This window comes from Nannobrachium achirus (genome assembly GCF_963921795.1).
Source record: "Nannobrachium achirus genome assembly, chromosome: 17".
In the NCBI taxonomy this organism is placed as follows: domain Eukaryota; kingdom Metazoa; phylum Chordata; class Actinopteri; order Myctophiformes; family Myctophidae; genus Nannobrachium; species Nannobrachium achirus.
The window spans coordinates 50,066,879-50,080,624 of record NC_137824.1 but is presented as its reverse complement, the minus strand read 5'-3'; the positions used below and the strand labels follow the sequence as shown (position 1 = coordinate 50,080,624).

Below are 13,746 nucleotides of genomic sequence, written 5' to 3'. Positions count from 1 at the left end.
CTCCTTCCACTTAATGTAGACATGGCTATCTGTCATGTTTAACAAGGTCTTAAACTGACACGTTAACAAGATTGCCTGTAATTACTTGGATGTGTAAAATTTGCTATTAACAATTTTAAGGCCATGGTACCATGGCCAGATTTCAGATAAATCAATCCACTGTATGCAGGAGTGGGTCTCATTTTAGTTACATTTATGGACCTCTTTGTTCTTCATTTTACATTGTCCTTCGCTATTTGAGCTGGGGATGTGGACAGAAGTTTTCATTGCAGGCATGATGTGTCTGAAAGTACTCCAATAATGGAATGGCAAATGCTCAGTCATCAAATAATATCTACTCAACTTTGCAAATTTATGCTTCAACATGGAACATCATCAGCATGCTGCATACAGGGGCAAATTGTTTTTGATGGACTTGTTATTGTGGCATTACTAATATGCCACAATAACAAGAACCTGAACCATCCCTGGAGCTGACAGAGTCTGTGCACTAGGGGGCAGACTGAGCCATGAACGCTCTGTCTCTACAATGTACACTGGACTATTTTATTATAGTAGGCTACTGGACTGGTAAGCCTGGCCAGCCATAGGCATAGCTATTGATTAGCTAGTGATTATATTTATTTGAAATTGTAAACAAGACAAAACATGAATTATGGTAGGTGTTTTTATTTGAAATATATATATTTATTTTCTTCAAAAATACAATCTTGCACCATGGGGCCTTACTGGGTGATTTTAAAGCAGGCATAGATTCAAAAGAGAAATTTGCTGTCTCCTCAGTACCCAAACTCGTAACAATAGCACATTTTTCATGTATTATTAATTTTTTCATGTATGAAGTTGAACATTTTTTAATTAATTTCAAATAATATAACAAATTGTAGGAAACAATAAAAAAGGGATGTTTAATCCGGTCCCAATAATGGGTCCCCACCCACTGTTTGGAAAACACTGATTTAAAGCAGTTGTCCTTGAGTTGTCCATGGCATGCTCTGCAGCCGCAGGATTTACATTCACCAGCCTCTTCTGTGGGGTCTTGCCTTTACCACTTACCCTTTGTGGCACTTCAGATGAGTGATGTCCCCAGAGTGCAGGCAGAGGCCAAGTAGTTATGCAAGACTCATTGAGAGGACAATACTAGGCCTACAGTTTTTATTAGATAGAAAGTCTGTACGTGTACGAGAATACCATGTGTACGCCGAAAGTCATTTGACAGAAAAGGATCAATTTAAATCAGACCAGTAAGACTCCCTAACCGGGAGATAAGCGACCGTCACGCCGCATACACAAACTTTAGAAGGAAACTGTAGCCAATCAGGACGGAATATGGGAAATGGGACAGATCCATGTTGATGACATGGCTTTAGAGATACTGTGTACTGCTTTGCATGATCTTAGGCCAAAATCTTAAGGAGCAGTGTCCAAAAATGTGTTTTGCAAAAATCGTCCTGATGGTGGCATGAGAGAAATCAGGGCTGGAGGTTGTGATTTGCCATCCAAGGGGTGTGTGTGCAAAGTTTGGCATCGATAGGGCCAACGGTGGCAGAGATAAGAGTAGGGGCAAAAGTGTGATGTGACGTGACAGATGGACAGACAGCCGATGGAGCTTTTCACACACTTGACTGTCGCAAAAACACATTTCACAAAACAAGTTAACAAGTCAAAACCAACTTAGCTCCTTATAAAACACAAAGATAACTAATGCTGAGGAGTAAACGATAGGTACAAACTAAAAGAAATAGCCATTTGTACAGATAGTGGCCTTGGGTTTGAGTGCCTGTCCTGAGGTCGAGGTTCAGTTCCCTGGCCAAGTCATACCAAATACTGTAAAATGGCACCAAATGCATCCCTGCTTGGCACTGAGCAGCAAGGGTTGTATTGGGGGTAAACCCTGAGATATGTCGCAGGACATATAGCGGAATGTCCAGCGGGTGTACTACATCATGGCTAGGGGATGTACTTGTACATCAAGATGGCTCTCTCTACAGAAACAGGAGTTAGGCTCCTGACCTTGAGTTCACGATGATAGGTGCTATAAATTCAAGCTATGGTTTATTGCTGACCTATGAGCCACAGGAACCAACAAAACACAATCCATAATGTATTAGGTCAGTTGCCTGCTTGAGGTTTCTAGTGAAGATACACTTAAAATTATATCAGAAATGTACTGTACATGAATCAAGCAAACGTTGGGAATACCTTAGATAAGTGTTATTACTCAGATAAGTCTTTAAATGAATGTCTACATAGACATATTCTTTCTTGTATCATCCTCAAATGTCCAACTCAGTATCATGAGGCCACGCCCTTCCCTCTGGTCCCACTTGGAAGAGGCCGGCTTCTGAAGGTGGTCCGTAGACGGTCCAGCAGAGTCCATTGCCGGTGTGGTAGATGTTCTCCTTTGACACAATCTCCTGGTACCCTGATGTAGCTATCGGTGGATGTGCGAGGGCCCAGTTGACTCCCACTCCTAGGATGCTGCCAGCCATGCGCTTGTAGACAAGTCCTCCAGGATGGAATTGTAGTGTTGTCGTGCAGGTGGGCTTTCCTTGCTAGGTTGATGGTAGCAGCCCCTGTCAAAATTGACTTGTCTTGACTTATTATTCTACATCGAACGTCAGACTGACTTGATCACCGTGCACAATGTGTTCAGTGTTGGCTGAAGATGTACAGGTTGAGTGTTCATTCCCTTTTTGTTCTGAGCTTAAAAGACAGCCAATGTCCAGGGGGAAAGACTGAAAAGCTCTTGGAAAACACCTCTGAGCATGTGAGGGTGATGGATTGGTGCTGTCATCAGTCTCTAGAGGATGACATTGCTTGTTTAAGTGCACTGCTCCCAGCCTGGGTACTGGAGAACACATGGAATGCAGGGTGTATTCAGGGTCATGGACTAAAATTATGTTTCTATATAGCCTATTTCTATTATATTTCTTTTTTTAAGAGAGGAAAAGTAACCAGTTAACCAGTTTTTTATGCATAGTTCTTTACTTGAAATAATATATATATATATTGGCCAAGCTCATTTGCTGCCAAGATGCATGAAGGAAATGTGTTTTAATGCATCTAGGCTGATTCTGCAGTGGACATTTTGCCTGCATAAGGCAAACATCAGATGCAGCAGAGTAGTCGCTGGTGCTTGACATTGGCAGCACACATTCTGAGTTTTAACAGAACATTAAGGCTTTGCACACAGAATCTTTCTTGTTTTTGGGGTGTGTAATGGTCTGCATCATTCAAAACAATTACAGCCTTTTCCCAGGAAAAGAATACCACCAATCCGAGCATTGCCAAGTGTGAACGTAAAGCCAGCTGTGCCCACCCACACTTCTGATCCCTGGGACCACAGCTGCAGGCACCTGACGATATTGCGACAAATCAAACCACATTACAGCATTCAACACAAAAGAAAAAAAACAATGGATCTCACAGAACACCCATTATTGAAGCAGAAAATCCAGTCGCAATTAATTTATTTCCCATATGATACAACAGGTTGAAGAGGCAATGCCATGTGCCTCTCTCAGCACAACACAAACCTTAAGTCACGCCAATGGTGCTAGTTCAAACATGCTTTGACATGTGTTGCTTCTATGGTGGCATCTGAGAAACCCTTCCCTCTAATTGTGTACCATAGTCAGACCATGCTTCTCGTGAGTGGAAGGCCCAGTTGGCCTTTGGGAGATCACACCTGAAATAATAATAATCTTTAAAAAAAGAAAAAGAGTTAAGTGTACATCATTATTTTCTCGTAGCAGGTCAATAGGTGGGTAAGCACATGGGCCCGATTCACAAAGCCGTTTACGCCAATATTTTGAGCGTAAAGGAATTTACGCAACTTCCGAGGTTAGGTGTCAGATTCAATCTTTTTTTGCCCGTGATTTTTTACTTTATTTATGCGTTATTTACGACCAGCAAATTACAAACAAATTTGTATTTTTTTTTTCTACAGATACAAAATTGGGTCATAGCATAACCTTTCACTGTAGTTTTCACTTTCAGGCCCACTGTACATGAATCCAATACAGAATTTATGTAGATCTGCTATGTTCGCTATTTAAGAGATTAAACTTTTTCCTGCTTTTCCAGCACGATAACAGTTGTACAACAAAGCAAAGCATTTTGTAAACCAGGCTTAAGTTGTCTCAATAAGAGAAAAACAAGGTTGTCTCCTTATCAATGTTTATTGATCATAAAACATTTATAACATCTCACAGCAACTCTTTACTCAGGGAATATTTATGAAGCAATATTTAAAATACTTCCACGCATCCCAAAAGGCCATTGATGTTACAACTTACACGGCCCTAACAAGAATGATTAACATAAACCACCTTAGCTAATGGGTAGGGCAGGGCAAGGCAATATTACCCTTCTACAATTTCTATAATTATTAAAACGTCCAGCAAAACCCAATGAACTGAGTGACAGTTAAAACATTCTCTCTAAGTTAAAGAGCCGAATGGGAGATAAAGGGAAACAACTAACAGCATTTTGGTTTAGTGGCAATTAAGGCAAGTATTCATTTTTTTATCTGTTCTTCGATGTGTACAAGGCACCCACTTTATCAATGACATTCAGTATGAGGCATTGTACAGAAATTTAAGCAAAAATACAGTACAGTGGTAATGGAAGTCAGTCACAATCAAAATAAAAAGTAATTTAACATCCATGGATAAAGACTAAAAGCCCATTATAGGACCATTTCACACTTATTTTCCCTTCTTCACACAAGTTGCCTGTTCGTGTAAGTTTAAGGCTTGGTCTGTCTACTTTATACACCTCAAACCATGCAAACCAAAGTTGAGTCCTTGAAATCTGGACCCTTTAGGCTTGGTGCCAGTCATCTATTACCACTTTCAACCTGGTGTCCCTGTTTTGATCATAAATGTATTCAAAAGTACATCTTCAAGCTCACAACGCTTTGCGAGGCGACACGTGTACTTACTTGTAGATATGCCATTTTCACCTAGTGACACATTCGTACAACAAAGTATAACTGCTTCAGTGGACAAAAGTTTTTATAATTATGTTTTCACCATATAAGGTAGGCTATGTGTTTAGTAATGTCTTCCTCCATCATGGTTTTATTATTTTCTAAAGCACATTGTAACAGTTTTATATATAACTCTACTAACAATCACAAAATGTAAGCAGTAGAAGAAAATAGATTTACAGAATGATTTATGACTTTGGCATCAGTGATACATTTCCTCACCACACCAAGTCATTCAGATTTCTTCATTGCCATAATATTAATAAGTACATACAGAATTTTTCATCTTTGGATAATGTCAGTGGATGAAACTCTGTTGAATCAAAAATCACCATTAATAAAAACATTTGATCTGCAAAGAACTATTGCATAAGTCTTCCAAGACAGGGTAAAAATAAAAACTAAACAAAGCTATTAAAAAAGGTGATTCTTGCAATTTACTTTTAGAATTGATTGTCATCCATCTTAAACTGATTAACCCATTTTGATCACTGAGTTATACAATCAACTGCCCTTTGAGCACACCAGCTACACAATGTGAAAGTCAGTCCCACTTTAGACAAGCGCATGTGCATTCAAATCTATTCTAGTCTTCACAAACTATGCCAGAGAATAAAAAGTTTACTAAATGAACTTCAGTGATCAAACAACTTTACAATAATGTCACTCAAAATAGGATTGTGAGAATCTGTGAGGGAAAAGGGGGACAGTGAGGTGCTGTGTGGAGTCTGCAGCGGCGCAGGGCATGTTTGTTTTCTAAGGGGGGTAGGGGAGGAAGAAAAGGCTATGGGTTAACCACGTTCACCCTGGTGTCCCTATTTGGGGCATTTCATTATAGACAAAAAATACATTCAAAAATATTTAAAAAATAGCCGATCTACAAGCCCATGAGCTTGTACTAATTTTGAATAGTGTTTAAGTGGTTTAAGTAGTCTGTATGTCTGCATGTTGCTACAACAGGCTCCCTGGCCAGGACACCACCGTCAGCGTGACTTTATTCTTCTGCAGCTTCAGCATTGGGATGAGAGACGAGTTGTTCATGCCCACCGTGGTGGCACCGTTCACCGCCACGATCTCATCACCACACCTGGAGAGAACCACAGACTCAGCCAGTAAATATGGGTTTCAGTGACCAGTTGCGATGAGGAGTGAATTCTAAAATAACAGAATAGGTCAGTGTTTCTCAACCACTGTGCCTGGGGACCTTTGGTGCGCCTCTGAGAAGGGTCAAGCGTGCCCCTTGAAACAGCTTGAAAGCCAGTATTGTATTAATCATTTTAAAAATGATTTAAACTAGTGAAAACAGCCGATCGACAAGCACACAACGCCTCGCGGTGCGAGGCGTTGTGTGCTTGTAGATCTGCTGTTTTCACTACTGTTGTGCAACAGCCTTGTATGAGGAAGCAGGGCTTTACTTTGCGAAGAAACGTACAAATTTGAAACTTGGAGATACAAGGTTTCTTCCCAACAGTGACAATATTTACACCCCCGTATTATGTTGGTGTGCCCATGGATTCTTGGGACATGAAAAGTGTGCCCATGCAGAAAAAAGGTTGAGAAACACAGGAATAGGTAACTTACTTGAGGCGTCCGTCGAAGTGAGCGGGCGTACCAGGCACAATGGTTTTGATGAAGAAGGGCTGCTGCTGACCGTGGCTCTCCTCGTAACCCCCGACGATGCTGAAGCCCCAGCTCTCGTTGTTGGTCTTCAGCAGCACGATGTCACGGCACCAGTGCATGTGACTGAAATATCAAAGAAATAAACAGTGGCAGGCTCTTATCTTTCTCATCCATCTGATTGCTTTTTAAATGTTGCCAAGCAACGCTGTCATGTTTGCGTGCACACTGGGAGAGGATGTTGAGGACTGACTGCCTGCAGTGCAGCTGTGTTCCGCTGGCAAATCTAAGACTACCGGCGCTCGATCTCTTCAGAGTAAGAGTACCCCGTGGCGTAAAGATAAGTGTGATTAAAATGTGTTAATTCTTTTGCACAATATTTCTTCTGTAATTAATTAATCAAAATTAACGCATTAAAGTCCCGGCCCTAGTTATAACCTGACTTAAGTCGGGTTAAGCAGTAAACGGTTAGATTTGGAAACCCGACCTGTGTGTGAAGACGGTTCTCGACATACATACACACAAAGATTTGGAATGTATACATGGATTAGCATTAATCTACCAAATATTTATATATTCCACAGGGGCTTAGTACAAGTACATGACACATGAATTACGTACATTTTACACCTTTGAGGCTGTGCAACATTAACCACAAGCTGATAACATCCCTATTTTGGGCATGTCATAATAGGTTTGCTAGGCTTAGATTGTCTAATTCCGTCGAAGTCATTAAATGTACAGGGGGAAAAACGAGGGGGACCAACTAATAGACCCCTGTGGGACTGTGGGTCAACGAAGTACATTATATAGGGTCTTAGTGTTTCACATAATTGTGGGCTCGAGCACACGTATGTTATCTTCATTATTTATCTATCAGTCAAGTTCTCCTCAAAATGACGTAATCTATCAGTCAAGTTCTCCTCAAAATGACGTAAGACACTGCCTTTGTACCAACAGTACAAAGGCAGGGCCCTTAGCCAATGAGGTGCAGCCAAAGGGGTAGATCTTTGTGCCCATACATGGTGTTACATGCGAGCCCACACTGTTTCCTAAGAACAGTATTTCTAGTTATTTTTAAATGTTTTAAAAGTGTTCTGATGGTGTTTATACCTTGGCAGTCCCAGCCATCGTGTCCACAGTGGAGTCCAGTTGAGGTCATCATCTCGCGAGTTCTCCCCAGACTCTAGCTCGTCCTTGTTGCCCGCCTCACCATCCTCCTCCGGGTTCTCCGAGATGGTCTGGATGACACGCAACACCACCTGACTGTGGGCTGTCTGGGCCTTCAGTACCGACACCGCTTCATTGTAGGTCAGTTGGGTGAGGTCTACACCGTTGATACTCAGCAGAATGTCACCTAGGGCCACCCAGATGACATGGAAAAACATCAAGATGACTTTGGAGTCTCTTATGTTGAACGAGACACGCAATTCATCAAGGTTGGGTTCAATTCAATTTCCTTTTTTGAGCTTTTCTGCCTTTATTGATAGTGTAATAGTGGCATACGGGTGAAATCATCCGTCAAGGGCTTCTGACAGTTAATATGGGGGCGGGAAGCCTTGTATGCGGCAGCCCAACCCACTAGTCCCTTTTGAGTGGCAGTCGGTTGCAAAAGCAGTCCCCACAACAATATTTACTATTCTGTCCCCCTGGTTTACGGCTCGAACAGTGCTGAGCCGGCTCAAGCCACCTTCGCAGCGTTCGACACGGCGACTCACTCACTTTAGCAAAGCCACTGAGGTCAGTGCTGAAATGGGGCATTCGGTCTATATTAGAATAGGACAACGCCCAACCCTTGTAAAAAGAAATAAACCCCGCCAGAAGCCCCACCCAGTAGGGGAGGGGAAGCCTCACGTGGGGAACGTGCCATCACTTCCAGTTCTGGTCCCCAGTGAATAGGTGCTCTGACAAACCTAATACACAGCAGTGCTAAAGCAGCTACAGAAATCACCCTCCCCAACTGAATTCTCTGCAAACATGGCCAATTGTGTTGGTAGGGAGTGCCCAGGCCAAGCCCATGCACAATGGGAAGATTCGACCCACAGCACTGGGAAGGACTTTTACCCCTGCACCACCCCGATGGGTCTAGTATGGGTTTAATTTCAAATGTTCACCCAACCTTGGTAACCCTTTTGGGGCCCAAGCATATTATTATTTGTAGAAGATATTCTGTTAAAAAATATATAATAGTTCAAATAAATATGTCTGAAGATAGGAAGCACCTGTTTTGATGGTCCCATCTCTGTGCAGACAGCCTACAGGCTGAACACTGGTAATGTAGACAGGTAGGCGACTGCGGCAGTCCCGGCCCCCAGCGATGGTGATGCCCAGAGAAAGACGAGGTTCCTTCTTCAAGCTCACCGTCTTCTCCTGACTGGAAAAGCCACCTGGAGGGTCCTAGACAGTAATGAATGGCACACTTTTTTATGATTCATCACAAAGATAAACATGGTATATTCTTTGTGCAACCTCTGGCTGGCTAAAATACTAAAGGGGAACTCGATATTTAACAACATTTTTTTGTTCTATTGTGAAGACATGAAAATCAGATGCAACACTTCCCAGTGTGCTGTGTGCAGAGAGCATGATCATGAATGATCCAGAGTCTTCATCTCTGGGACCCTTAGTTCTAGGGGTGGGCGATATGGTGATAATTATCGTTGAGATGATACAATGTCTCCACGATACGCCTTTTCAGAGATATCGTATATATCGTGATACAATTGAGGGAGCCTTGTAAAAAATCCTGTTTAATCGTTAATACAGAGATTCATTGCAGAAAAATCCTGTTTAATCGTTAATACAGAGATTCATTGCAGAAATCAATTTAAACCTGCATTTTGGTCTAAATCAGTAGTTCTCAAACTTTAAAATGTCAAAGTCTCCAATTAACTCATACAAATGAAACCAAATGGATCCGTAAGGGTCCATTTGGTTTCATTTGTATACAGTCAGTTACATACTTGTAAAGTTCAATTTAGACCTCCCAAAAGGAACCCAGAGAGTCTAGTTTTTGTCATGATAAAATCGTGTATCGTAATACAGCTTGGGAAAATATTGTGATATTGTATTTTTCCATATCGCCCACCCCTACTTAGTTCCTAGTGTAAAAGTACTCGTACAAACAAATGTGAAGCATCCGAGATGCAGCCGAGAAGTAAAGGCAGAGGTAATGTGTGAGGATCAACACCAGGCTCTCGTAATGGAAGAGACGTGTGGAAACCGACAGCTTGAACCATCTTCCTCCAGGCTCTCTGGAGTTGGTAAACCATCAGAACAAGGCTGGGAGTGGGGGCAATGATGGGATGGGAGACTGGGAGTCATGGGACGGGACGGGGGAGGGCTCTTCCTGCCCCAGCAGGGAACCCACCCTCTTCAGTAAGACTAAAAAGACTCCACTCTGCAGGCGAAAGCTAACTGTCACCAGCTTTGATCCTCTGCCACCCAAAGAAACAACCAAACAAAACAAGACAGTGGCCCCATAGCGGCCGAGCGAGCAGCACCCTGGGTCTTTTGATCAGGACAGAGGGAGGCCCCAGAGAAGGGCTTTTATCTCCCCTCACCGGCACAGCCGTCTGCTCCCAACGGGGGAGGGGAGTTGCTTCTCATTACTGTCCGTATACGTTGCAGCTGAGTGTCACCCACAAAAGTGTGGTGACTCCAGTTACCTTACCCTTACGTACGGCATATTGAACTGATAATTGTTACATATACAAACATTTCTGTAAGTCAAATACGCGTTGTGGTCAGTGTGCGTCTTAAAATGTGAATAGTACTTCCGTCTCTATTCTTTTTCAAAGGTCAGGAATGCTGAAAGAGAACAGCAAGGCCTCAGGTCTCCGAGTAAGAATCTTACAAGGGAAAAGGTGTGATTATTGGTACATTATACTCGGGACCACTCATGTCAGGAACGATGCAAGTTGGGAACCCATGCTCCACCCGCCTACCTGTTGTACACATCGTCAGAGTAATCGTTGTACCCATCTGTCGAACGGTGTCCCCATCATCACCATTTGGAGATTATTGTATCTGTCTGTCTGTATGGCTTTTATGGACATCTGTTTCTATCTGTTCTTATCCCTTTTATGCCTACATATGGAGATTCTGGACATCATCAGTATATGGCTATATGCCCATATATGGGCATATCGGGTAAGATCGGTGGTTCTGGTAAACCGGATCTCCAAATATGTCTTTACGTATATGGGCATATTAGATGGATCTAGTGATCGGATGGGTTGTTCTGGACAACCGCCAACCACCGTTGGTTGACACAACGTCTACCTACAATTTCTGGTTTGAGACTCGATTTCGTTCATGTAGGGGTGCAGTGAAATAGCATACATATCAACCATTACTTGGGTCATAACTATGGCCAAGAGGTGTCTGCAGAAACCCTGCCCAGTGGCTGACAACCAAGCCCGCAGGATCGCTGGGGATTTGTGAAGCAAGAATGAAGAATAAAGCAGTGGTTCTTAAACTTTTTTGTGCCAAGGATGTATTTGGCCACGGACCCCCATCTGTAACCGTTTTGTGCCAGAGAACCCCAGAAGAGCAGATTTGTGGTAAAATACAGTTTAGGCATTTAGCAGACGCTTTTAATCCAAAGCGATTTACAATAAGCAGGTTATACATCACTATAATAAGCAAGATAATATGTCAGTACTTCAACAACAATATAACAAATGCATAGGAATATCAATCTAGAAAAACAATAATATAGGTAGACCATGAGTGAGTCTGTAGTTCTAAGTGCGACAGGGAGTTTATTCCACAGCTTGGGGGCCAGGAGGGAAAATTGTCTAGGACGAGTGGATTTTTGTCCTGGGGTTTTTAGCGAGGGTTCTGTCAGCATCCCTGTGTTGGCTGATCTGAGCGAACGGGTGGGGTTGCAGGGGTTGATCAGGTTTTGGAGGTATGGAGGAGCCGTACATTTGGCTGCTTTGAAGCATCAGTATTTTGTATTCAGTGCGGGCCGCAACCGGGAGCCAGTGAAGGGAGTGGAGCAGGGGGGAGACATGTGAGAATTTTGGCTGGTTGAAGACCAGCCGTGCCGTGGCATTTTGGATCACTTGGAGAGGTTTAAGTGCACATGCCGGGAGGCCAGTGAGGAGAGAGTTACAATAGTCAAGTTTTGATATGACAGATGTCTGGATGAGGAGCTGGGCTGACTCCTGGGTGAGGAAGGGTCTGATTCTATGGATGTTATAGATATATAAAATATAAATATATAGAACATAGGAGGAGAGGGTAAGTAACAACAACTTTATTAAGAAAGGAAAAGAAAAGAAAAAAAGGACTTTGAGAACTAATGGCATAAAGGACAGTACTGCAGACCTGGACTCAGACTTCACATTGCCAGCCTGTGACGTCAAGTATGATGAATGGCTACTGATTTGAGGTTTCAAACTCGGTCTAGAAGTGGCACTGTTCTAGAATCAGCTTTAGTGTCACATCACAGGTTTAAAGCAGTAAAGCAGTGGGTGAAATTCGTTTTTGGTGCATCGTTTCCATCGTATTGTTATTTTCCATAGAAGAAAGAAAAGAGATCAAGCAAAAAAAAAAAAGAAAGAACAAGCTTTAGGAAGTAGGTCTTTCAAGATTACCTTCATGTAGGTGGAGCGGCGTCTGAAGTACTGAGGCTCAGGAGCCCTCCTGGCTGCCCTGCTTTGTGGTCCTTCTCCGTTACTGCCTCCTTCCTCCTGGGCTTCTGTGTGCCTCATCACCACAAAGTTCACCCGCACCTCACTGGCCTGCGGACAACATTCATTCCATACAACACATTTATATATCCAATCCCAGATCATCAGCTATTTATAAAGGATTTTTGGAGGTTCATCTTGGCAGCTGAGGAATACATTATATTATTTTATTGTGATTGGTCATTATGTAACCTTATTTCCAGTATATTATGTTGTTCATTTTATGTTATTCATCATTGTGCCCTATGATACATTATATTTTACATGACGTTAAGAGCCAAGATGTCTCTCTTTGCCCTGATAGCTATTGTTTATGGTACAGCTTGTCCTTGTAACATTGACAGAATAGAAGACCAATTTCTCGGAGCCGCAACCATAACTGCGGTGTGAAGCGGCACCACTTCGCAGAGCGACACCGCAGCTACACGCCAGCGCTCTGGAAAAAGGTCTGTAACCATGGTCTGATTTCTTGTGTTCGCGGCTGATAGGCCTGTCACAATTATTACATAATCTTTTACATGTTGAAAAATGTTCATATATTTTCAAACATATAAAAAAATAGTGGAAATAGCAGATCTACAAGCTCACAATGCATCGCGATCGGCTATTTCCACTATCAATGTTCTTTTTTAAGTATAAGGTTGTCAAATATGTCAGTCCTCAAAGCCTACAAGCCAAACAGAAATGTAATTGTCAACATCAGGAAGTCTTAAGGGTACACTGTCATGCTGAATGCAAGTCTCTAGGCATTATATTGTGTAAAATATAGCCCATTTTGTGACGAAAGAAAAACAAAACAAATTTGACCTAGTTTTTGAATAATTACTTTTGTATGCCTTCATTTTATATTCCCAAGTACCATTTTGAGCATTACAATGTTTTACAATTCAGTCCCCATCAATTCCAGGCATAGTTTAATATATTCAATTGCTTTATAAGGATATGATATGGAAATTAAAAAAAAATGAATTTCAGTTATTTCTCATGTCATAATTACCTAAGCTCAAACTCTTCTGTTTAATAGTTATATTTCACAACAGCACAGAGTCTTATGTGCACATTTTAATGCTAAATGCAAGTCTCTATGTTAAAATATTTAGGAAAATATATCACATTTTGTGACCTTCAAAAAAACGAAAATGTATCAAATTTGACCTATTTATTTGAATTATTCCTCTGTATACTAACATTTTGCATTTCTAAGTAATATTCTTCTGCATTACAATGTTTTATAACTCAGTACCCATCAATTCCAGGCATGATTTGACATATTCAATTGCATTATAAGGATACTATATGGAATTTCGGTTATTTCTGATATAAAAGTGGTGGTAACAAAAGCTACGAGGTTGGTAATGCTTGCAGGGCTTAAATGATACCATGGGCATGTGGGAACATAAAAATCATCATTAGAATTTTCCACCAGAATCT

At 41.7% G+C, this 13,746-nt stretch overlaps 1 protein-coding gene across 5 annotated transcripts in view; it reads right to left on the bottom strand.

Annotated features, from left to right (window-relative positions):
* Positions 1–4,180: 4,180 nt before the first annotated feature.
* Positions 4,181–13,746, bottom strand: part of lnx2b (ligand of numb-protein X 2b) — a 29,692-nt gene continuing 20,126 nt past the window's right edge. For all 5 annotated transcript variants that reach the window (XM_080746438.1, XM_080746436.1, XM_080746437.1 and 2 more), the window contains 5 exons: positions 12,220–12,366; positions 8,836–9,010; positions 7,727–7,970; positions 6,578–6,739; positions 4,181–6,083 (listed from right to left, as the gene is read on the bottom strand). In XM_080746438.1, coding sequence (XP_080602564.1) covers positions 5,948–6,083; positions 6,578–6,739; positions 7,727–7,970; positions 8,836–9,010; positions 12,220–12,366 — 864 coding nt within the window. In that variant the 3' untranslated portion in view covers positions 4,181–5,947. The remainder of the gene's footprint in view (positions 6,084–6,577; positions 6,740–7,726; positions 7,971–8,835; positions 9,011–12,219; positions 12,367–13,746) is intronic.